At 42.0% G+C, this 25,235-nt stretch overlaps 1 protein-coding gene across 1 annotated transcript in view; it reads left to right on the top strand.

Moving 5' to 3' along the window:
- The window catches only part of LAMA3 (laminin subunit alpha 3), a 183,254-nt gene that overhangs the window by 27,664 nt on the left and 130,355 nt on the right, over positions 1–25,235 (top strand). Inside the window, exons 4-13 of the mRNA XM_015121683.3 lie at positions 9,206–9,343; positions 11,870–11,916; positions 13,204–13,303; positions 13,991–14,043; positions 14,271–14,376; positions 15,175–15,274; positions 18,082–18,238; positions 20,506–20,638; positions 22,663–22,805; positions 25,003–25,100. Of these exons, the coding sequence (XP_014977169.3) occupies positions 9,238–9,343; positions 11,870–11,916; positions 13,204–13,303; positions 13,991–14,043; positions 14,271–14,376; positions 15,175–15,274; positions 18,082–18,238; positions 20,506–20,638; positions 22,663–22,805; positions 25,003–25,100 (1,043 nt within the window). The 5' untranslated portion in view covers positions 9,206–9,237. The remainder of the gene's footprint in view (positions 1–9,205; positions 9,344–11,869; positions 11,917–13,203; positions 13,304–13,990; positions 14,044–14,270; positions 14,377–15,174; positions 15,275–18,081; positions 18,239–20,505; positions 20,639–22,662; positions 22,806–25,002; positions 25,101–25,235) is intronic.

The raw sequence follows: 25,235 nt of genomic DNA, 5'->3' as shown, positions 1-25,235 counted from the left end.
TAAATTAAAAGTTGAAAAAAAAGTTATCTGCATTTTAGAGCCTAAAAAACTCCATGGGGGCACAGGTATCCTTTTGATACACTGATTTCCTTTTCTTTGGATAGGTACTCAATAGTGAGATGGCTAGATTGTATGGTAGTTCTACTTTTAGTTTTGAAAGAAACCTCCATACTGTTTTCCATAATCGCTGTACCAATTTACATTTACCAACAATGTATAACAGTTTCCTTTTCTTCACATCCTTTCCAGCGTTTGCTATTTTTGGTCTTTTTGATGATAGCCATTCTAACTGGAGATGATATCTCATTGTGGGTTTGATTTTCATTTCTCTGATGATTAGTGATGAAACATTTTTTCATATGCTCGTTGGCCTTTTGTATGTCTTCTTTTGAGAAATGTCTATTTATATCCTTTGCCCACTTTTAAATCACATTATTTGATTTTTTGCTGTTCAGTTGGAAAACAAAGATTTTTGTTTCGCATGCGTACAACATACACATATACAGAAAAAACATATTCATAGCAAAATAGGAAGAAATACTCACTACAATTACAAATACTAATTTCTGTAACAGGTCACATGGTCATAGCTGGTATAAATTGAGCATCCCAAACACAAAAATCCAAAATGCTCCCACATCCAAAACTTTTTGAGTGCTGACGTGATGCTCAAAACAAATACTCACTGGAAAATTTTGGATTTTGAATATTCAAATTTGAGATGCCCAATCAGGTATAATGCAAATATTCCAAAATCTGAAAAAATAAAAAATCTAAAACATGTTTGGTCCCAAGCATTTCGGATAAGGGATACTCAAACTGTATTTGTAACTACCTTCTTCTACCACCCATTCCATATTCCCTTTGCCCTCAGCAAGCACCTCATGGTTCTTTACCTGGGGAAGTGACAGAAATCTTCATTCCTGAAGGGTCTAGGACATCAGTAGTCTTGCCTGAATTGGGTTGTAGTTTTCTATTGACTTTAATCACAAGACACGGTAATACTAAGAAACACCTTAAGTCATCTCCTGTATTCTAGACATATTCTTCCTTACTTCCATTTTGGAAGAGCAGTTCATTTTCCCCTTGGTAATTAGTGGAACACAATTGCTTCTATCTTTGTTGATTCAGAGGAATGAGGAAACAGGGTAGCAGTCTTAACTTCCAGTTCAATAGAATGATCGTCATGTCTCCTGGTAGAAGCATTTCTTCCTCTGGAACTAAGACCTCTCGACCGCTGGAGCAGAAGGCAGCTGGGACTGGAAGCTAGTGGATCACTAGGGTTTATAGTGAGTGATGCCACTCCCATTTCTACCTCTTGATTCCTGAACTCGTGAATCTTGGCTATCAGAGAAACCAGATGTGATTCAATGATTCAGAACAGATATTGCCTTCTGGAGAACCTTGCCTCAGCCCCGCAAGGTACTGCCACCTAGCTGGCACTGTAACGGGGTATTCAAAAGGCCATTCTACTGTTGTATTCAGCCACCTGTTCAGGATGGTGGGGAAAGTGGTAAGATTAAGGAATTCCATGACCATGGGCTCACTGCTGCATTCCATTTGTTGTGAAGCAAGTTCCTTGATCAGAAGTTATGCTATGTGGATACTACGACAGTAAATAAAACATTCTGCAAGTCTACAAATGTAGTTTTGACAGAAGCATTGCATGCAGAGAAGGAATTTCTGTATCCAAGTAAGTATCCATTCCAGTAAGAACAAAACACTTCCCCTTCCATGATAGAAGCAGTCCAAAGTAATCAACTTGCCACTGGGTAGCCAGCTGATTACCCTGGAGAGTGGTGCCGTATTGAGGACTCGGTGTTGGTCTCTGCTGCTTGCAGATAGGGGACTCAGCTGTGGTGAGTGGAAGTCCATTTTGCTGAGCCCAGGGATAACCTCCATCCCTGCCCCTATGGCTACTTTGTTGTGAGCCCACTGGATAACGATAGAAGTGGATGGGACAGAGGCTGCCTGGTATCCGCAGAACAGATCCTCCTGTCTACTTGGGAAGCATTCACATAGGACTTGTTTCTTAGCCATTTAGAGAGGGTTTTCACTCAGACCCTTCCCCAGATCTCCCTGTCACCAATTTTCCAATCATGTTCCTTCAAAGTCCCTGGCCATCCAGTCAAAGAATTGGCCACGGCCCATGAATCAATGTGTAATTTCACATTTGGCCATTTCTCCTTCCAAGCAAAGTGAACAACCAGCACACTGCTCAAAGTTCTCTCCACCGGGAGGATTTCCCTTCACCACTGTCCTTCAGGATGTCCCAGGAAGGTGCAAAAGTGCTGCAGCTGTCCACTTTTGGGTGATGCCTGCATATCATGCAGTACCTGGTCTAAACCAGGCCTAAGTGTTTTCTTTCTTTGTCGACTGATCACAAGGAACTCCCCATAATGCTGGAGATGTGGAATGTAGCAGGAGTGTGGAGCATGGCGTTCTTTGCATAGCCTACTTGTGCAGAGGCTGCTTGGGTCCAGTTTTACGTATACCACTTCCACTTAATGACGGAATGCTGCTGTGCTTGCCCGACTTATGGCTTTGTGGGTCAGATAACACCCAGTTCATAATGGTCAGCTCACATCACAAAGAGACTTCATGGCCCATGGTTAAGCCTTCTGTCTCTACTAAGACCCAGTAGAAAGTGAAAAGCTCTTTCTCAAAAAAAAGTTTTCTGCAGAGGATGGCTTATATGCAGAGGGTGGCAGGGTTTTGCTCCAAAATCCTAAGGGTTTTTACTGTGATTCACTTATGTGGGCCTGCTGAAGGCTCCAAAAAGCATCCCTATCTGCCATTGACACTTACAAGCACCATTAGATCTGCTCAGTCATATGCTTTAAGTGGCAGAGCAGCTTGCACAGCAGCCTGGACCTGCTGCAGAACCTTCCCTTGTTCTGTGACTTACACTACTGGACCCTTAGAAATTTAACTGAGGTAGAAGAGTCTGGATTTTTTATTGGATTTAATTTTTACCTTCTGACACCCAAATGTCTTACCAATAAGTCTAGAGTAGTTTCTACTTCTTGCTCACTAGCTCCAGTTAGCATAATATCATCAATGTAATAGACCAATGTGATGCCTTATGGGAGGGACAGGTGATCAAGATCCCTGCGACCTAAATTACGACACAGGACCAGAGTTGATAGATCCCTGATGTAGGACAGTGATATAGTTTGGATGTTTGCCCACTCCAAACCTCATGCTGAAATCTGATCCCCAATGTTGTAGGTGGGGCCTGGTGGGAGGTGTTTGGATCACAGAGATGGATCCTTCGTGAATGGCTTAGTATTGTCCTCCTGATAGTGAGTGAGATCGCTCTCTGAGTTCACCTGAGATCTGGTTGTTTAAAAGTGTGTGATACCTCCCCCTAGCTTGCTTCTGTTCTTGCTATGTGATGTACTGGCTCCCCTTTACCTTCTGCCATGGGTTGTAAGTTCCTTGAGACCCTCACTAGAAGCAGATGCTGGCACCATGCTTCCTGTACAGCTTGCAAAACTATGCCAATTAAATTTCTTTTCTTCATAAATTACCCAACCCCAGGTATTTCTTTATAGCAACACAAGAATAGCCTAATACAGACAGTGAAAGTATATTGCTGGCCTAGCCAGTTGAAAGCAAACTGCTTGTTGGTTTTTACTACAAGATGTGAAGGAAAAAAGCATTTGCCAGACTAACAGCTGCATTCCAGGTGTCAGGTGATATGTTATTTTGCTTAAGCAATGAAGCCACATCTAGTATAGCAACTGCAATTGGAGTTATACCTGGTTAAGTTTATAATAATCTACTGTCATTCTCCAAGATCCATCTATTTTCTGTACAGGCCAAATAGATGAATTGAATGGGCAAGCAGTAGGAATCACCACCCCTGCATCTTTCAAGTCTTTGATGGTAGTACTAATCTCTGCAATTCCTGCAGGAATGATGTATTGCCTTTGGCTGTACTATTTTCCTAGGTAGAGGCAGTTCTAACAGCTTCCACTTGGCCTTTTCCAACATAATAACTCTCACTCCATAGGTCAGGGAACCAATGTGAAGATTTTGCCAGTTGCTGAGGTTGTATATTCCAGTTATGAATTCCAGAACTGGGGAAATAACTACAGGATGAGTTCAGGAACCCACTGCACTCATTATAAGATGGACCTGAGTTAAAGCTTCATTGATCACCTGACCCCCATAAAACCATACTCTGACCAGAGGGCCACAGTAATATTTTGGGTCTCCTAGAATTAGTGTCAATTTAGAGCTGATGTCCAATAATAGAAAGAATAGAAAGATCTGATTATTTCCTTTTTGCCAGCTTACAGTCACTTTGGTAAAAGGCCATAGGTCTCTTTGGAAAAGGCTAGGAGAAAGATTTACCTCATAAATGTTTGGCGGTGGAGTGGAGTTCTTCCACATAGTATCTACTCTCCTCTTCGTTCAAAGAGTTCTGAGTCTGTAAACCAGCTCAGGTCTGGGAATTGACTGAGGGGACATGACTCTATTTTTATGTTTCAAGTTAGACTTGTTCATTTGACCTAGAACTCTTCCACTTCTACAAAGCAAGTCAGAATTTGCTAGACTTCCCATCTATTTCACTCCCAGGAGCACCGTGATCAACTAGTCAGCACAGGTCTCTGAGTCGGACTATTCTGACTGCTGTTTCAACTCTGCTGTCCATTATGGTAACCACACCCACCTTGCTTTTGGTGATTTATTGCCAACATTTGGCTGCCACCAACCTGGGTCCAGTTACCCCCATTGTACTTAGGTTTTCCAGTTCGATGGCAGCAGTTTCCACACCCTTAACATCGATTCTTACAGATATTCCTCAAATAGCTGTCTGTCTGTTTAAATTGGAAAAATCATTTAGTTCTTTTGGAGTGTAGTCTACCTTCTCATGGGTCATACTTGGTACTTCACCTTTCAGGGCTTGCTGGGATTTGAGTCCAGTTATCAGTTGATAAGGAAAGTCAGATGGGGATGGGTCCTGAAGAGAACCAGTAGGGTCTTCCATGACGGCTCCCTCAGGGGAGGTCATTACAGCTTTCTCAGGCAAAGCAGGGTTAACCTGCTCAAACATGGTGGGGTGCAGTTGCTTCTTCTGACAAAGAAGACTCATTGGAATTTAGGGGTTCAGTGTACCCATCTTCATCATGATCTTCCCATATGTCCCCAAACCAATTTTCAAAGTCCCATTCCTTCCCAATCTATCCCCCCACTTTAACAGCAGATCCTCTGCAAGGTTCGGAATTTAACTTGCATTGCAATTCAGACACTCGCAGGATGAAGATTCTTGGTTTGGTTTTCTGCAGTCTCAGCTCTGAGGCTGTAGGAGATAAGGATTTCTTTCTGGGAAGACACAGAAACTTTCAGGTCATTTATGCTGCATCTGAGTGGGAATTCAAATCCCTCAACTCCTTTTCTTTCCCTAGTTTGTCCAGCCCAATTAGGAGCAACCAACCAAACTCATTATGCCCATTAGTTTGACAGAAATGTTCTATGTTATCAAATATGTGGTCACCCAGAACACTGCCTATCATAATGATTCGATTAGGAGTATCTAATAGTGATATTTTTGTGTATCTCTATTACCACATCACACGAATGACTATCAGTGCTTTCTTCACTATTGGAAATAGAATCATTAGTGCTTCTAAATCTAGTCATTTAGAGAACCAATTCCAGAAACCCCCAAACCAATTCAGAGAATTTATTCTTAAAATTCTGTTCCTGGCTGGGCATGGTGGCTATGCCTATAATGTCAGCACTTTGGGAGGCTAATGTGGGAGAATCACTTGAGGCCAGGAGTTTGAGACCAGCCTGGACAACATAGTGAGACCCTACCTGTATTTATGAATTAAAAAAAAAATTCTGGTCCTCTAAGAATACTTCTCTTGGTGCCAAAATCTGTATTAGTCAGGGTTCTCTAGATAGATAGATAGGCACATAGCTAAATATAGATACAGCGATACATCTTATCTACTTATCTATGTACATATAATATATATTGTGTGCGTGTGTGTGTGTGTGTGTGTGTGTGTGTGTGTGTGTGAATGGGGAGAGGTTTATTTTAAGGAATTGATTCACACAGTTGTAGGGGCTGGCAAGTCCAAAATCTGCAAGGTAGGCTAACAGGTTGGAGATGCAGTCAAGAGGTGGTTTTGCAGCTTGAGTCCAAAGAAAATCTGTAGGCAGAATTCCTTCTTCCTTGGTGGACATCTGTCTTTTTCTCTTAAGGCCTTCACCTGATTGGATGAGGCCCACTCACATGATGGAAGATAATCTGCTTTACTCAAAGTCTACTGATTCAAATGTTAATCTCATCTAAAAAAGTACCTTCACAGCACCATCTAGACTAGCGTTTAACCATTTGGCAACATAGTTAGCCAAGTTGACACAAAATTAACCACTGTAGAACCCAAGAACATTTCCTCAGAATTCTACCAGTAGGTAGAGACTTAACCTCTGCAGACAGGCCAGCTGGGACCATGAGCCATGAGAGAAGACAGGTGGAAATGGCAATAGGAGATCTGAGTGTTTGTCCTTCTGTCTGCCAATAGCTAGGGGAGCATTAGGCATGCTTTGTATGGAGTGGGTAGTGTCTTGTGGGAGAGCTTTGTGCTATGTCAGTCATTCTCTAGTCCTTCTTCTGGATTTTTAGCTCTTTGAGATTAGGGAATACAGTCAACTCCCAGTATCCATGGGGGATTTGTTCCAGGACCATCCATTGACACCAAAAACCAAGGATACTCAAGTCCCTGATATAAAATGGCACAGTATGGCCAGGCCTGGTGGCTCATGGCTATAATCCCAGCACTTTGGGAAGCCAAGGCGGGGAGATCACAAGGTCAGGAGATCGAGACCATCCTGGCTAACGTGGTGAAACCCCGTCTCTACTAAAAAAATACAAAACAATTAGCTGGGCGTGGCGGTGGGCGCCTGTAGTCCCAGCTACTCGGGAGGCTGAGGCAGGGAATGGCGTGAACCCGGGAGGCGGAGCTTGCAGTGAGCCGAGATCGCACCACTGCACCCCAGCCTGAGTGACAGAGCGAAACTCTGTCTCAAAATACATAAGTAAATAAATAATAAAATAAAATGGCACAGTATTTGCAAATAAACCGCACACATCCTCCTCTATACATTAAATTTCTAGATTACTCATAATGCATAATGTAATGTAAATGCTACATAAATAGTTATATTGCATTATTATTTTATTTGTATTATATTTGTTATTTTTCAGTTATGTTTTTTTCTGAATATTTTTGATCTGTGTTTAGTTGAATGCACAGATCTGGAACCACAGATATGGAAGGCTAACTATACGTGTTTTTACATTTACCTCCAACATAACACCTAGCAAGGGTGCTGCTTGAACACAGTAGGCCTTCAATCAACGTCTGCTGGATGGATGACTGTAAAATAGGAAAGTGAAATGGTAGTAAATTCTGTGGGTCTGCAACTACTTGTGTCTCTCTGAACAAGTCACATAGCCTGTTGAAACTCCTAGGTAATTTGTAAGTGAGTAAACTAGCCAAGTTCCCCTCCATCAGTGAGAGTTTCTGTTATGTTTCCGATGACGACTCAGGTAAATTCTGTCATTCACCATCATTTACTAAAAATCTGTTTCAGAGAAATTCACCGTACATGGGTTGGGCCGTCACAGAGAATGAAAATAACATGGTCTCGTCCCTGTGGGGGCCCCATGGGCCAAGGCTTAGATTCCAAGTCTACCTGTAAATAAATCACCAGAATTGGGGCTTTACCTTATGAATCTTTTCTTTCCCAAGGCTCCAACTAGCATGGAATTTTTGAAACCTTGCAAACAGGTTGTATCTTTTACTGCGTGCACTACACTGGATATAAATTTGGAAGTCAGATGTACTAATTCATTGATTTTCATTAATTCAGTATGGGAAAGTATAAAGAGCACCTCACCACGCACTGGGGGACTTGGGTGATTAGAATAATGTTAATAAGCGTGAACACTTCCTGAGCATTTTGGCTGTGCGAAGCATCATGCTCAGTGCCTTATTGCTGATGATTCTCTGATGACTTCATAAAGTAGGTGCTATTATCAGCTCCAGTTTACAGAAGAGGAAACTGAGGCTTAAAGAAGCTAAGCAACTAGCCATAACTGCAGGGCTGTTAAGTGGCACAGCTGGTACTGGAATCCAGATGTGTCTGACTCCAAAGACTAAAGCCCTTTGTTAGAGACTAATCCATTGACTTTAGAAATGCCCTTTAACTTCTGAACTTCACCATGTAATAATGGGATTCAATAAGATGCTCTCTCTAGTTCCTTTCAGTTCTTAAGATGTAGAACTCTTCAGCTGGAGAAGTCAGTCAGGTCATTTCCACTGCTCATCCCTCTCCAGAAGAAGGGTTTTTGCAATGCAAATGGGGATGACCTTGTACAACTCCAGCCCATAGAAATCTAGTCTCATAGAGGCTAGCAGGGACCTGACCCAGTGGGAAGGGGATCAAGAGGAGAATGAATGGCCAGCATCTGTTCTCTCCATCCACACATGTTTATTCATCACTTAGCCAAAGATCATGGTAACAGTTTGGGGGAGGGAGGAAACTAGGATGCCTTTCCCATCCATTTCAATGTTGTCTGCACCATTTTTTCCATGACTATATAACTACACTAGACATTGAGAAAATAGGTATAAAGAGGGGAGGACAGAGAAGAACAGGGACAGTTGTAGGCTGATCTGGCCTGGAATGGCTTGCACTTGATATGGAATATTCAGTGGGATATGGAATTAAAGTGGCCCTCCAGTGAGTCACATCCCCCATCATTTGTTCCCTGCATCCTCCTCCTACGAATACCAGCTTCTGTAGGTGAGCAGAATCCCCAAAACCATCACCCAGCACCTGCAAATCTTGCTGAATATGAAATTCATGACAGCAATAAAAACTAGCAGTTATTGAGTGCTCACTATGATAGGCATTGTCCCCAGCTCTTTTACGCATTATCTTATGCAACCCTCACAAGTTATCAAATAAAAGTTAGCATCACTCCCATTTAAGGAAGGAGAAACTGAGGCTTAGAGCAGTTGAGTGGCTTGTTTCAGGTTCCCGATCTCATGAGATGGAGCTGGAACTTGCGTTTGGGTCTTTCTGGCTCCACCCTCATGCTCTGCTCCGGGACGTGGTTATTCCCCCTCCTATACCTGCAACCCCTGCCTGAGTCTGATTGAATTCTTTCATCCAGCCTGCTGGTGTTCAGCCCTTGGATCCTACCAGATGCCCTGCAGCTCAGTGACTGGACAGTGTGAATGTCGGCCAGGAGTTACAGGACAGCGGTGTGACAGGTGTCTCTCAGGAGCCTATGATTTCCCCCACTGCCAAGGTAAGGAAGCCAGCAGATAGCTGGAGGTCTGGTTCCTCTCTGAAGTGTGTACAGCTAGCCTCCTAGAGAAGCCTGCAAATCCCCCACAGACCCACCACTGGCCACCCCTACATCCTGCTTTCACAGATCTAGTCTGCCTGGTTCCTCCCCTGTTCAAGTCTGGTTTGAAAACACGTATATCATATATGTACCCTCAAAGGAATCCAGAAATGATTTTTTTTAACTAAATGTAAATTTCCATGTGCTAAACATGTGGGTTTCTTGGTTCACATGTCAGTTTTCTGTGGATAGCATTGTGGCATAGGTGACTCCTTTGAGCTAAAGAGGCCATTTGTTGTCTTCTGTCCCGAGGCACCTTGCCTTCTCTCGCTCCCAGCTTCTGGTGCTAATGCTGGCAGCACTGTAATGTTTCTAACAGATCCCCTTGCCAGCAGGCTTAGCAGGACCTTTACTGTGTTTCAGGCCTCTCTCCTTGCCCTCCTCTGTCCTTCTGGGGGACCGTGTCATCACACTTCAGCCCAGTGTTGGGGAAGGCCGGTGGGATGCACTGGAGTCTATGCAGTTTGGAGAGAGTGCACTGAGTGGGAGATGAAAACCAAGCCTACAGCTATGGGATGTGGTTGGTATTCATCCCTAATATGAGAGATCAAGGGTTGCACATGTAGAGCGGACAGAAATGAGATGTCCACAAGTTTCCCTGAGCTCCCTGGTGTGTGCAGCCGGAGAACAGACCAGTAGCTCCTGTCAATTTCAGAGGACTCTTGCTACTATGAAGAGGTGTTTGTGGAAGGCTGACCCAGACTATCCATCAGGAGAATGTGGTTTCTCAGACCCCTTCCTGCCCTTTGAAAACAAGACTGACTTCATTTCCCAGAATCTTCCTAACCAGAATCCTCTGGAGACCAGGTTTCCTTGAGGGTGGAAGTTACAGCAGGCAGTCAGAGTGGGGGCTTGCCTTTCAAAAGGCCTGAAGGTCCCTAGGATGTGACAGCATCCTGCATGGGTCTGCTCACCTCCATGGTCCTCAGGAGCAGAAGGAAGTGCTGTGGCTGCATGGCAGAGAAGCTGAGCAGCCACGATCATCCCAGGGCTGGATGGCAACGTTTGCATCCTGGAGAGGAACCCGAGGCTGGGCATGGAAAACAAACAGCTGGAAGTTTGTGTTGAGTATTACGGAAAAATGCAGAGAACAGGAGAACATCAGAAAAGAAAGAGAGGACAGGGCAGGGCGACTCATGCCTGTAATCCCAGCACTTTGGGAGGCCTAGGCGGGAGGATTGCTTGAGGCCAGGAGTTGGAAACCAGCCTGGGCAACATAATGAGATCCTGTCTCTAGAATTTTTATTTATTTTTTGTTTTTTTGAGACAGAGTCTTGCTCTGTCCCCCAGGCTGGAGTACAGTGGCACGATCCCAGCTCACTGCAAGCTCTGCCTCATGGGTTTAAGCGATTCTCCTGCCTCAGCCTCCTGAGTAGCTGGGATTACAGGCGCACGCCACCATGCCCAGCTAACTTTTTGTATTTTTAGTAGAGATGGGGTTTCACTATGTTAGCCAGGATGATCTTGATCTCCTGACCTCGTGATTTGCCCACGTTGGCCTCCCAAAGTGCTGGGATTACAGGTGTAAGCCACCACTCCCAGCCTCTAGAAAATATTTTTAAAAATAATCAGGCATGGTGGTGCATGCCTGTCGTTCCAGCTCCTCCGGAGGATGAGGTGAGCGGATCACTCGAGCCCAGGCATTGGAGGCTGCAGTGAGCTATGATCGTGCCACTGCACTCCAACCTGGGAGACTGAGCAAGACCCTGTCTCAAGAAAGAGTGAGAGAGAGAATTAGAATCATCAAGGGGAAGCTGAGGCAGACAGAAACAAACAAAACCAATAGGGTTAAGGAACAATTTGCAAGGAAACAAGATGCTATTATGGATTTATTTAAATGATTTGAAAAACCAGACTCAGAACAGACTTACCCAGTTCAAACACTGTGTAATTGTAATACTGAAACATTGCAAGATCCCAATGTATTGAAGAGAGATTATATTTGGTTTGTAGTGTTATACTAAGTCAGGAAAACAAACCAATTGATTTTATAAATAACTTTAGTACAGGTGGGAACAAGGAGGTGTGATAATTAAAGATGTACTTAGAAATTCTTGAACTTCTTTTAAATGGGCAATTAAAAATCTCTTGGTACAATATTGCCCTCTTCTGGACAATACTAATGATGCTCAAAATTTTAGAATCTTTCCCTAATCTCTTTCTTCATGAGCAATTAGAAGTGAACTGTCATGAGTATACAGGATAGAGATTTGTTCAGTGGCCAAAGAGGTCATTTGGGAATTAAGGACCATAAATGTCATTCAAGATGCCTGACTATGAATTGCATGCAGACTTTGCCACACATCTATTGAAAAGATAAATGTAGACACACTATTTTTGAAAACAAAACTTTTTAAGACTTGAAACATCAAAACAAAGAGAAAAACAAACTACCAGATAATTAAAAAATTTCTGAATCATATTCAGGTTCCAGCAGTGCTTGTGACCCAGCTGGTACCATCGACTCCAATTTGGTAAGTAGACTATAAAAGGGTTGCAATTCTAACTATCTCCATTATTCTGATACATATTAAGGACTAACAGTGTGGGCACTTCCAGAAATTAAAATAAGACCCAAGGCTAAATTGCTTAAAGAGGTCATTGTTGTTTTTTCAAACAGCATATGTGATTTTGTGATTTTTTTTTTTCAAAAACTAAAGAATAAGATTTAAACTTGTTATTCTGGAGTCCTAGAGTTTAACTCTTACTGCAGGTTTGTAGTTTACTCAGAGGGTGTTGCCTCTGTGGAGCCCTGCACGTAAGTCTGACAAGCATAATTAATAACATTGAGAAAATCAATGGCCAAGGGCACATTAAATAAAGTTGGCTGTGTACAAAATAATTACAATTTATTTTATATTATTCCAAGCACAATACCATGGTATTCTGAACAATTTTTTTTCTTTTTCTTTTTCTTTTTTTTTTTTTTTGCTCTTGTCGCCCAGGCTGGAGTGCAGTGCCGCGATCTCAGCTCATTGCAACCTCCGCCTTCTGGGTTCACGTGATTCTTGTGCGTCAGCCTCCTGAGTAGCTGGGATTACAGGCACGCCCCACCACACCCAGATAATTTTTGTATTTTTAGTGGAGATAGGGTTTCACCATGTTGGCCAGGCTGGTCTCGAACTCCTGACCTCAGGTGATCCACCTGCCTCGGCTTCCCAAAGTGCTGGGATTACAGACATGAGCTACCGCGCCCGGCCTATTCTGAGCAATTTTCTAAGATAATTTAGAAATTGTCTGTCTTCTTGGCCTCAGAGCCTAGAGATGCCAACTTCCAGGCACAGAATAGATGGAGTGAATGAGGTTCTGCCATCCTTCCTGTAAGCCTTGATGACATTGATGCAAGGCCGTGAATCTTGCGTATTACCAAAGCACTCTCAGATAAACAATTCTGTACTGATTTTCAACATGTTAAATATTCAGACATTTTTTCTATTTAAATTGATAGTCTCTGCTGTAACAGTATCAACAGACACTGACAATGCTATAAATAAGAGTGATTTTGAAATTTTCTTTCTCCGTATTTTCCAATTTCCTTTTAACCACAAATGCAGATTACATGTATAACAAATAAATGAATAAAAATAAACAAAAGCAATTCGCAGACTGTTGAAATCAACCCAGTATTTTTTTCCCCTGGAGACACTTAATTACTTTTTGTGACCAAAATATATTTCTGTGACAAGTCTTTGCTCACATACATGTTTGAAAACATGTCTTAATTCCAAGATGTCAAATGCTTGTTTGATTTTCATTGAAAGGGGTCTTGCCCATGCAAGCTTCACGTTGAAGGCCCTACTTGCAGCATCTGCAAACCGTTGTATTGGAATCTGGACAAAGAAAACCCCAATGGATGTTCAGGTAGGTTTCTTATATATCATAATTTACTATATTGTAATGTTCTCTTAATTTTCTCTGCCCCAGTGACTAAACCCACCCACAAGAGCTATTTGTTGAATCATTTCAATGTGACAAGATTCTATCTAATGTTCTGATGTTCTCCCCCCACTTTTGGCAGAATGTCTGTGATTTTCAAAATCTCAGCAAGGGATTTCTAGCCTGTTTCTGTATGTATTTTGTTGTTTGAGAAGGCAGCTACTTGATATATGGTTTTTATGTCCTTGTTTTTATAATCTACTTTTTCTGGTTTAACTTTAATTTTATGCTTATATCGAAGCCAGTATAAGGACTTAAAAACACCGAGTTAAGGATACTGAATAACCTTGAATAGAGTGTACTTCCATGCATGCATATCAGTAATGACCTTGGCATTGGAATCATTCAAAAATCCCATGATGTTGCAGCTTTTGTCATGGAGTAGCCATAAACTAGCCATTACTTTTTGTAGATGGATGGTATGGATTGGTCTGTTCTGCCAACTTCAGAAAGCAGTCCAATTTTAGACCTCAGTGATGCAAACTCTCATTCCATTGAACTGCACTGGCAAGGCCGACTGCACACATTGTGTTGCAGCTGTGTGATGTTCCCAGAGCCAGGAACTGTCTTTTGTGTCTCCCTTGGTTTAAGGATGCTCTCTTATCTCCACAGAATGCCAGTGCCATAAGGCGGGAACAGTGAGTGGAACTGGAGAGTGTAGGCAGGTAAAGTGGGCCAAGTTTTCATGTGACAACAGCAGAATGTTACAGCAACTGCTTGTGGGGTTTCTGGGGGTGTGTGTTAGTACCTCTGTCATTCTACAGTGCATGGTAATCCTTTCCAGATCCTGGCTACACTGCTTCCTATTATACAACGAGCCAGTTTTCAATCTTGAAGATTAGTGAATTCTGTAGTTGTATAAAATGTTGTCATCTGGTTCATTGTTCTGCAGGGAGACGGTGACTGTCACTGCAAGTCCCACGTGGGTGGTGATTCCTGCGACACCTGTGAAGATGGATATTTTGCTTTGGAAAAGAGCAATTACTTTGGGTGTCAAGGTAAATAAGTCCAGTGGGCCCTGAGCAAAGCACAATGTTAATGGACAAAGATGGTCCAAATAACATTTCTTCTGAGTTTGTCATCTTCATGCAGACTTTCTGACGGAATGGCCCTGAAGCATTCTGTCCAGGGAATTTGGTCAAACATTGATTACATTGAAACTAGTAAATTGCAAGTGAAGCTGTTTCTACTTCTCTTCTACCACCACACTGTGGGTTTAATTATAAGAAACATAACTGGGATGGGAGGGCATCTGTTAGTTTTATAAATAACATCAAGATTTAGTAATTTTAAAGATATATTTTATATTATCAAAAATGCTAGCATCAGTTTTTCGGAGACAGTGTTGTGTTAAATAAGGAAATTGCAGGACAGTTGCCCCACAAGGCTACTCCTGAATCTCTCGCTCGGCCCCTGGTTATCACATGTTCTTTAGAACAGCACGGTTTCTGAAGCATGTTTACTCATGGGCTGCTGTCGTCTTTGCATTGGACAACAGCATTTGAGCTGGCCTATAGTAGCTGCCTCCAACTTAGAAGCAGACCTTTGGAAAGACACACCATTTTAATTTTGTTTTTGTTGTTGTTTTTGTGGTTGAATCTGATTTCCAAGTGCAGACACACCATTTTAGTTTGGGAGTTTCTGAGATTTCAAACACCGGCCAGATAGGTGTGGCAGAGGAAAGAAAGCAGACACTGTGTCACTGGCATGGTCAGTTTTCCTTTCTCGTAGAGCAGGGGAGGCACTCAGTGTGGAGATGGCTTAAGGGGTAACTGCTGCTGTTTCCTGGCTTTCAGGGTGCCAGTGTGACATTGGTGGGGCGTTGTCCTCTGTGTGCAGCGGGCCCTCCGGAGTGTGCCAGTGCCGAGAGCATGTCGTGGGAAAGGCGTGCCAGCGGTGAGTCCTCGGGAGGCTTCTTCCCATGTTCAGGGTGTGGAAGACGGTCTTAGACATTCCTGCCTGTGCTACAGCTCTGGTGAAGAGAGAAGCAGCCCTAAGGATCAAGGACAGGGGAAGCTGTCCTATGTCAATTGAAATCTGGACATTTGTGTGTGAGTTGTTTAAAACGGGAGATTTCCTTGCCCATAAAGCCTGTTCTACTGTGTAGACCATGAAGCACCTTCGCTTGAAAGTTCCCACAGGTACAAAAACCAGATGGGCAAGACGACAGCTGGAAGCATGAGGTGGGTTCTCAGGGCCCAACCTCCATGTACAAGTTGGAGCAGGAGGAGCCCACAGATAGGCCCACTCCAGGGAGAGAGGGAATAAGAGGGGGCGATGCCACACACCCAGATGCCTGGGCCAATAAGAAAGGGAATAAGAGGGGGCGGTGCCACATACCCAGGTGCTTGGGCCAATAAGAAAGGGAATAAGAGGGGGCGGTGCCACACACCCAGGTGCCTGGGCCAATAAGAAAGGGAATAAGAAGGGGCGGTGCCACATACCCAGGGGCTTGGGCCAATAAGAGAGGGCATAAGAGGGAGTGTCACCACATACCCAGGTGCCTGGGCTAATAAGGTTCTGTTCCTGTTTCCCTCTTGGGACCAGGAGTGAGGAAGTAGAGAGGCCAAAGTTATTCCCCAGGTTGCGGTGAGGGTAGGGGTAAGAAAACTTTGGAAGTGGGGAAGAAGTGCTTTGTCTCGTGCAGAAGCAGGTGACAATGAACTGTAGGAGCAAGGGAATGAGGTGCAGATTGAGACTGGGGAACTATAGGAACTATGGTATTGTTTCATCTCTTAGGCCATTGTATTTCACCATTTATAAATATTTTCAAGCCTTGATGTTTCGTCAGTGATTTTTCCTCTGTGAAGGGAAGAAAAATAACTTCTGAATCTCAAGTACCTTCACTACTTGCAATAGTAACAGATTTATAAAGAGATCTTTTATGTTGTGAAGGTAAATTGTATTTAGCAAGGTGATTCTCTCCTTTCCCTCAATGTTTCCAACATTTGAATTCTAAAAGTCAGAGCAGGCCGGGAGTGATGTCCCAATTGGGACAATTGCTGGAGGCCAGGAGTTTAAGACCAGCCTAAGCAACATAGTGAGACCCCATCTCTACAAAACAAACAAACAAACAAACAAAAAAACAATTAGGCAGGCACTGTGGTGCATGCCTGTAGTCCTAGCTGCTCAGGAGGCTGAGGCAGGAGGATAGCTTGAGCCCAGGAGTTTGAGGTTGCAGTAACCCAGCTGCACTTTCCCTCAGTCTTTCTAATTGGCTGTCACTGTGGGGGCTTGGAGTAAAAGATCTGTGAAGAAGGCACATCTGTAGGTTTGTTTTCCTGAAGACCAGTGAGCCTCACCACGGGCCAGGGGAGCTTTGTAAATGCCTGCATAAAATGTTTTCCTGGCTCACGCCTGTAATCCTAGTACTTTCGGAGGCCGAGGCGGGCAGATCACCTGAGGTCAGGAGTTCAAGACCAGCCTGGCCAACATGGTGAAACACTTTCTCTACTAAAAATACAAAAAATTAGGCAGGCGTGGTGGCACACACCTGTAATCCCAGCTACTCCGGAGGCTGAGGCAGGAGAATTGCTTGAACCTGGGAGGCAGAGGTTGCTGTGAGCCGAGCCTGCACTCCAGCCCGGGCGACAGAGTGAGACTCTGTCTCAAAAAAGTAAACATTTTCCATCTGTGTTTCATCTTGCTCCACCCTAGTGTTGATTTCTTCACATCATATCATAAATATTTCCTATTATTATAATTAGCCGTCAGATTTTAAATGGTTATATAATTTTTTGTAATTTATTTCATAATTGTACACTTATGTTGTTTCCAAGTCTTCGCTGTTTCAAACATTCTTTTGTGTTAATTCTTTGACTATCTACAAAATCTTTCTTTAGAACAGATTCTTGGAAGTAGAATTACTGGGTCAATGTGTGTGAACATTTTTAAGGATTTTTGTAAATTGTTTCCAGAAAAGTTGTAAGCACTCCTAATTCTATTTGCGGTATAGGAGCATGGCCTTCTATTTCTTTTAACAAATTCATCTTTATGGCATTAAACCCACTAACTGCTCTTAGCTTGTGACTGGATTAGCAAAGTGTCTGTTTTTTTTTTTTTTTTTGAGAACTTTAAGTAGTTTGTTAAATGCCACACAATGTTGGAATATTTTGGATACTTCTCTGTGCCTACCACAGCTGAGCTCTTGAAAAGAATTCTTTAATAGGCATATAGTTTAAGAGAAAACAAGGCATAGAAGAGTCGTTCTAATGATTAAAAAATACATATCGAGAAAATATATCTAACTTGTAAATTTAGCATATGAAATATTTTATGTCATGTTCATCATTATACCTATGGTCCTTAGCAAGAGTGCCTGGCACATAGATATTAATATTTATGTGATGAGTGTATAAATGAATGATTAAATAAATACACAGTAAATAAACTAATTTGCCTTTGCTAAATTTTTGGCAATTATTTAGAACATACTAAAGGATGCTACCACTATGGCTTGTGCTAAATGATTTTCTCATCTTAATGCTTGGAATTAGTAGGTGTTGAGTGTGTTTTGTGTGAATGTTAATGTGAATGAAAGCAATAATTTAGAGAAAGAGCAGGAGATCCTTCTCATTTGTCCTTTATTTAATGTACTCTGTCAATGTGGTGGAGTTCCTTCATAGTAGCTATCGTGATTAAAGGATGTTCAGATGATCTATGGGCCTAACCTCCCGTATGTGTTTACTTTTTATTTACGAAAGGCCTGAAAACAACTACTATTTCCCAGATTTGCATCATATGAAGTACGAGATTGAAGACGGCAGCACACCTAATGGGAGAGACCTTCGGTTTGGATTTGATCCGCTGGCATTTCCTGGGTTTAGCTGGAGAGGATATGCCCAAATGACCTCAGTACAGGTATGCAACCTGGAGAAAGCAGCTTCATGGCTGAGTAGCTCAGATACTTCCCCACACCAGTCTCAGTGAGCCCCCTGAAAGGTGACCTGTCCCCAGAACTCATTCCACGATTCTTTTTCTCCATATTATGGGTTGGCATTGGGGTTTAGGTTAAACCTGGGGCTTGGGGTAGGGCTGTATATTAACTGGTAAGCCTTTGTGTGGATTTCATAGTTCATTGTTACTTTAATTTGATTACCAAATCAGAAAATGAAGAGATTAAAGAAAAATAGTGTTTATCTCTGGAGACTTTTTTATAAGAAGAGGGAAATTTCCTAAGTGACGTTAGGCTGTAGTAGAATGTGAGGGACAGTTTTCTTTAAAGCCATTTGTGGAAAACAAAAATGAGTTGGCTTAAGTAATTCCAGTAAAGCTAGTGTTCCTAATTTTTGGCTGATGCTTTTTTTAAACTTTGAATTGCTATGTACATGGAAACTAAGATATATAATGAGTATTAGTTAAGTGCTATTTCATTTTTCTTTTCCATATTTCTCTTTCCTTCATTCTTCTCTACTGTATCCATCTATCTTTGCTTTATATTAGAATGAGTAGGGGAAGTTATACATTCTTTGTTTACCTTTACAACTTATACGTCTTGCTACTTATAACTAAAACATTCTATATAGCCATTGAGTAGCTTTGTCCTCAGAATTTTTCTTTGAGGTTGGTTTCTTCAAGCTGTTTCTCAGTGGAGAAATTCAGAATATGAGAGGTAAATTAACGATCATGGTAACACAGTATTTTTTGTTAGTGCATTCAAGACTGCTACATGCTGTTGCTACCTCCGTCAGCCTGTAGAGAAGCTGGGACAGGGCCACAGTTCTCTCGGACCTCTCCCCCTCATTGATTCTAACACTGCTTTTTGCCTGGCCATAGTCCCCATCCAAGCTGCCTTTCTGAAATAGTACCTAGGATCTTAAGATACTTCACTCTTTCCCGCCACTCCCCAAATACAGCTATTTAATTTCTTCAGTTTCCTAACATTACTTCATTATTCAGAAAACAAGCAGTAAATTCCATTGAGTCATAATAGGATGTAAATGACTGACAACCCAATCAAAGTGTATGCCTTCTCACAGGTGCTTACAGTTTCAAAGAATAGCTGGTGGACAAAAAGGAATTCATCTCTAATGACACATTTTCTGAGAAAGTTATTTTGGTCAGAGGACGTTGGTGGTGCCCCCAGAATCACCACTTACTTTCCTCTGCTCCTAATACATTTTTGCATATTTATTTTCCATCTGAAACTAACACTTCAAGATGAATTCAGACAAATTGTGAGGGTCAGCAGGAGTTCCTCAGTGTGGGTCACCTGTGGCTCCTGCTTCCAGAGCAAGTGGTTCTACACAAAGTCAGACTTGATTGTCACCAATATCTCACTTAACATATATCCCCTTCCTTTTAACCAAAGAAGTAGGGGGAAATGCCAGAAGAACCACTAATTTGGGCATTTCCAAGTTTCATGAAGTTTCCTTGGGCTACAGCCGAATCTGGACGATCTGGACGTGTAGTCAGTGGTTCAGAATTAAAATAGTCTACTCTTTCCTTCAGCAGTCCAGGCTCCACAATATTCACAGAATACTGTGTGAGCCCAGGCCCTGGGGACCAACAGGACCCCTCCTCTAGGTTCAAAAGCCATCATTTCTCTTGCATAAGGAATTGAGATAAAACATTATACAATTTAATAGGTATATTTTAGTTACATCCAGATGTTACCACCTTGTAAAGTCAAGGAAAGTCTTTAACCTTTCCTTGGCCACCGTTGGTTTCTATGACCATTTAGACTTTATGTATGTGAAGCGGACTCTGAAGCAGTCTCTCTGGTAGTGTGAAATAATACCCTCTCCTTTCCTTCTCTTCTGCCTTTTTATTTTTCCTAGCCAGTGGTGGTTGCTCCGTCACTGTGGCTTTCTTAAACTAGTCCATCTAATACTCCGCTCTGTCTGCCTGATTACGAAAAGGTCAAAAGAGGATCTCAGTTGCTGAGGAAGTGCGTTTTCACTGTAATTTTGGTTGTAAGTGATTTTAATTCATCGTTAGGTTTGCCTGTTTCCATCTTTCACAAGTTACTCCGTGCTTGCTGACTGAGTGTGAGTGTGTGTGTGTGCGCGCATGTGTGTACGTTACAAGTCCAGTAGTGACACTTGAATAGAATAAAGTCACTGTTTGGCTAGCATGTCTTTTAACCAATTTTTTTCTATGCTTTATGGCCTTTCGGTATATTTCAGAATGATGTAAGAATAACATTGAATGTGGGGAAGTCAAGTGGCTCCTTGTTTCACGTTATTCTGAGATACATTAACCCGGGAACTGAAGCAGTATCTGGCCATATAACTATTTATCCATCCTGGGGTAAGGCAAGTAGGTAAAATTTCAAGCCTCTTTTCAATTAAGAAATAAATAGTGAAACACTTTCTCTGATTTTCACAGAGTTGATCACCCTTAGAAAGTGTCAAGCCTGGCTCACAGTCTGGTTAGACAGTTCTCTAGGAGCCCTGTCATTTGTTACCTTTCCTTCTCTAAACAATCACTTAAGTTTTGCTACTAAATTTATCATTAACTGTCATTTTAAAAATTGATATAACAACCTGTGTACCTTGGCTGAACCCCATGGGTTATGATGTCTTCACTGGACAGAGCTCATTTATAACTCATTCATGGTGAAGTGGGTGTCACTTTTTTGGTGTTACTTGAGAGATTTTGGCCCACTGCCCCAAATTCTTCCATTGTTTCAACTCAACCAAATAGAGGAGAAATGGGTGAGGATGGGAGTTTTTCCTATGAATGCTGTAAAGCATGAAGCCCAAAAGAGCTCCAGGAGGGAGCTGCAAACCTGACTCAGGGGTGAGGAATTCCTGAGGGCAGAGGGACAAGAGAAGAGCGCACAGCCTGGCCACAGGCAGAGAGAAGGCCTGGAGGTCTGTCCTTCAAGGTTTTAGGGCTTCTACCTGTCCTGGAAACAGATTCCAAGAAGCATTTGGAATTTTACGAGGACACAAAATGGCACCAGTGGAAATCTAATTTAACATCAAAATATACGCTATCTTTGTTAAGCATCCACGGTTCACTCGGAATGGGGGAAGAAATGATGTCATTTCTGAGTTGTGTCAGTCCAACTTGCGTGGCTGGAGGTTGATTAACTCATTGAAAGACTAGCAGGCTTACTTAATCATTTATAGAATACTTTAGCACCCATTGCCTCACATCATAAGAACTTTGCAAACTGAAGAGAGTTGAAGAGAAAACAGAGCTGAGAGGTTTAGTAAATTGGCAGCCACAGCTGGATGTTTGTAGACAAAGTCTTCAGATTCCAAACTCTTAACAGGTCCCTCTGCCTCCTGCATGACAATAACGGCAGCAGTTTGTTCTCTGTTAACTCAAATAGTTGGAATACATTTTGCTTCGTTTCCTTGTCCTCTGGGACACTTTTCCCCTAAGTCTGAGTTGGGAGCCCCAGTTATGTTATGTCCCGTGGTAACTTGTGCCTCCTCCCAAATACCACTGTCCAGACTGTACCACATTCTCCTGTCTTCTAATCCTTACTCCTCTCCAGTCCTCAACAGCAGGGAGCAAAGGCCATGCTTACTGTGTTTACTGCCTTGTCACCAGAACTTAGTTCCAAACCTGGCACATAGTAGGCCCCCATCAATGTTTGTAGAACAAGAGTGAACCCAAAGATTTGGAGAAGATAATTCTTTGGAAGAAAAAGTCTCAGTTGAACTCAGATGCAATAGTTTATTTCTTTCTGAACCTCTTACAGAAGGTCCTCTCTTTGTTTAATGCAGAAGAAAACATATTTTATCCTGAAAACAAACAAACAGAAGAGTAAAACTTTTTCTTACGCATGTTCATTAATAAAAATTAAAACTTAAAAATCACATATGCTGTAGTCCCCGCTACTTGGGAGGCTGAAGTGGGAGGATTGCTAGAGCTCAGGAGTTTGAGGCTGTCATGAGCTGTGATTGCACCTGTGAATAACCACTGCACTCCAGCCTGGGCAACATAGTGAGACCCTGGCTTTTAAAAAAAATAACATATAAACAAGAAAGGAAAAAATAATTAACAGCTAATATAATATATTGAACATTTACTATATGCAAGGAACTTTCCTAAACAGTTTACAAATATTAATATACTTATTTAATAAGTTAAACAATTACCCAGTATAGATAACCATTGCTGATGTCTTATCAGTATCTTTCTAGCCTATTTTATACATATGTATTTGCATATTACAGTTTTTAAGGATAAGATCAGTAAATCTGATCAGTACATATCATCTTAAACTTTTTGAGATGTAAGCTGAATGTTCAAAACTGAATATCTAAAATCATAACACTGACTGATAGAAAAATGCCTTAAGCAGTTCTTTGTATTTCTGATAGGTGCTGCTCAAAGCAAAGAGATCATCTTCCTGCCGAGTAAGGAGCCAGCCTTTGTCACCGTCCCTGGAAATGGTTTTGCAGATCCATTTTCAATCACACCAGGAATATGGGTTGCTTGTATTAAGGCAGAAGGAGTCCTTCTGGTAAGACTTAGTTCTGAATGGAGAGCTCTTGCGGGATTCTTCCTACCTCAGAAATGGTTCCATCCAAGACTACAATCCACAGCAACCATAAAATATCACAATCGTTGGTGGTTTTAGACACAGGAACTATTCAGCCCCAAACTAAGGAATATGTGGTGACATTCGCCCTCAAATGACATAGGAATCAACTTGAAGTATCTTTTGTATCCTTTCAGCTAGCTTCTCTTGGACAAAAAAATAAAAAATAAAAAAGGTCTCCTAAAGACTCCTAAGTTATCAGAACAAATGCAAAACCTTCATGAGTGTGTGGCTTCACCTTTCCAAAGCTGGTATGGGATTTTCCAGCATGAGTCAGAAGTATAGACTTTAGCACCCATTGCCTCACATCATAAGAACTAGCAGCTTCGCCTGGTTATTATCTACACTGTCTGGAGATTGTGTAGAACCAAGGAAGAAGAACCTAGAAGACAAGAAGATACAAATTTCAGTAAAGTTCTTGGGGGTGGAAAGAGAAGCGAGAGGCTACAAGAGCCACTGCTTCTCCATGACACTCTTTCTGCTTTTTTCTGTGTTGAACCTAATGCAGGTTTATTCTCACCAAACAGATTGCCTACAACGGAGAACTCTTTATTCAGGAAAGGCTTTGTCTTCAAACACCTAATAGCATAGCCAGAGAAGCCATGGGGAGTTGGAGGGATGAAATATGTTCTCTGAGACAGCCCTCTTTGCTATGTGCTTTAAGGATGCCTGCTTTGCTTCATGGCAAGGTCTTTTCAAAATAGAGTTCTTGGGAAAAGCTTGGATTCATGCTCTCAGAGTGGAAAACATAAAGCTTTTCCTTCTGGCACAACCCCATTTACTGGCCATGTTAGCAAATCTTAGGCAAGTCCCTTAATTCCAATCCTGCCTCTTCCAGTCCTGCCAGTTGCTTCTTCCGTACAACAGGGAAAATACTTATCTTAATAGGTCCTTTCAAATCTGGGATCTTACAAGGATAACATGAGGGTTTGTGCCATCCATTCAAGACAGCAAAGGAACATCAGAAGGTCTGTGCTCTTCTTGCACCTTCTTAGTAGGAAGCTTTATTGCTTTAAAAAAAAAGTTCAAGAATGTTTCACAAATGGTAGAAATGAGGCAGAGGAAAATCCCATTGATGCCAGTAATGGGTACAATGTTGGACTCACGGAAAGTAGAAGTTCATTATAAAAGTTACTATTTAGGCATGGAAGATGCCTAATGACATTTAGTCTGTGCAATTGTGTAGTAATTCATATGTATGCCTCCATATTATAATCCTATTGTCTCTAAAAATATCTTATTGGGTGCCTACTATGAACTCTTACTATTCTAGTATTTGTGAGACTATAAAGTCATGAGGAGAGAGGAGATGTGGTCCCAAACTCAGCAAACTTACTAGTAGAACAGTAACCCTTTAAAAATTGAAACTTACTGAGTCCCCTGAGCCACAATCTCCTACTTTTCCCCTCCTATACATTTCTCTCTGAGGAAAGAAAAAGCTTTATGGTCTGTGTATGAACTCTTCGCTCTCCCTTCTTCCCTCTGCAGATATGCGCTGCTGTCAGGACAGCTGGGGGCTGTCAATCATTCACCTTCCAGAAGCCTGCAGCTCTGCTCTTTCCTGAAGAGCTGCTTAGCTGAATTTACGCTGTGGGCTTTGTTTGGCACACTCAGTGGAACATGTTCTTCCTCTGTTTCTTGGGACAGGCAGTAGGCCAGTTCCATTCTGTGAATCACCAAGATCACAAGGCATTGCTTTTTATACCGTGCCAGATGAGCGTTACTCGGGTGTGGGAGTAGAAAGTGATCCACATTCAGTGTTCTGTACTGGTGAAGGCAACCAGCATTTCCACAGAACATTTCATCAATTGACAATTTATTATCTTTGTTAATTTGTGAATTTATAAACAACCCAGGAGAGACAGTAAAATCTCTCTTGAAACTTGAAGAATAAAAATGTTCACACAGACAAGTTTCTCTCTGATATGTAAAGAATCTTTGATGAGTGGTTCTTTGTGTTTTGGTGAGTCAGGATGAAGAACAAAGTAGTTGATATGGAGAGTTTAATTAGCGACTTCACCTGGTTGTTATTGATTTAACTAGTATGTTTGATTATTTTATATCCAAAGTAGGGCTACCATCAAAATGAGTGATTCTCCTTTTGGTCTTTATTTACTAGGATTACCTGGTGCTGCTCCCCAGGGACTACTATGAAGCCTCTGTACTGCAGCTGCCAGTCACAGAACCGTGTGCCTACGCAGGACCTCCCCAAGAAAAGTCAGTATGGGGCAGAAGGTGCAGCCACATCATTGGGGTCCTCTAAATTAGGAGCCTTTAATGCAAGCTTTCATGAGGTGTCTCAGGATCACAACGACAGCACGATGCTCTGGATGATTAGTTGTGATCTTCCTC

The sequence above is a fragment of the Macaca mulatta genome, chromosome 18 (assembly GCF_049350105.2).
Source record: "Macaca mulatta isolate MMU2019108-1 chromosome 18, T2T-MMU8v2.0, whole genome shotgun sequence".
Taxonomy (NCBI): domain Eukaryota; kingdom Metazoa; phylum Chordata; class Mammalia; order Primates; family Cercopithecidae; genus Macaca; species Macaca mulatta.
The sequence above is the reverse complement of the archived record's forward strand: the minus strand, read 5'-3'. Positions and strand labels throughout refer to the sequence as shown.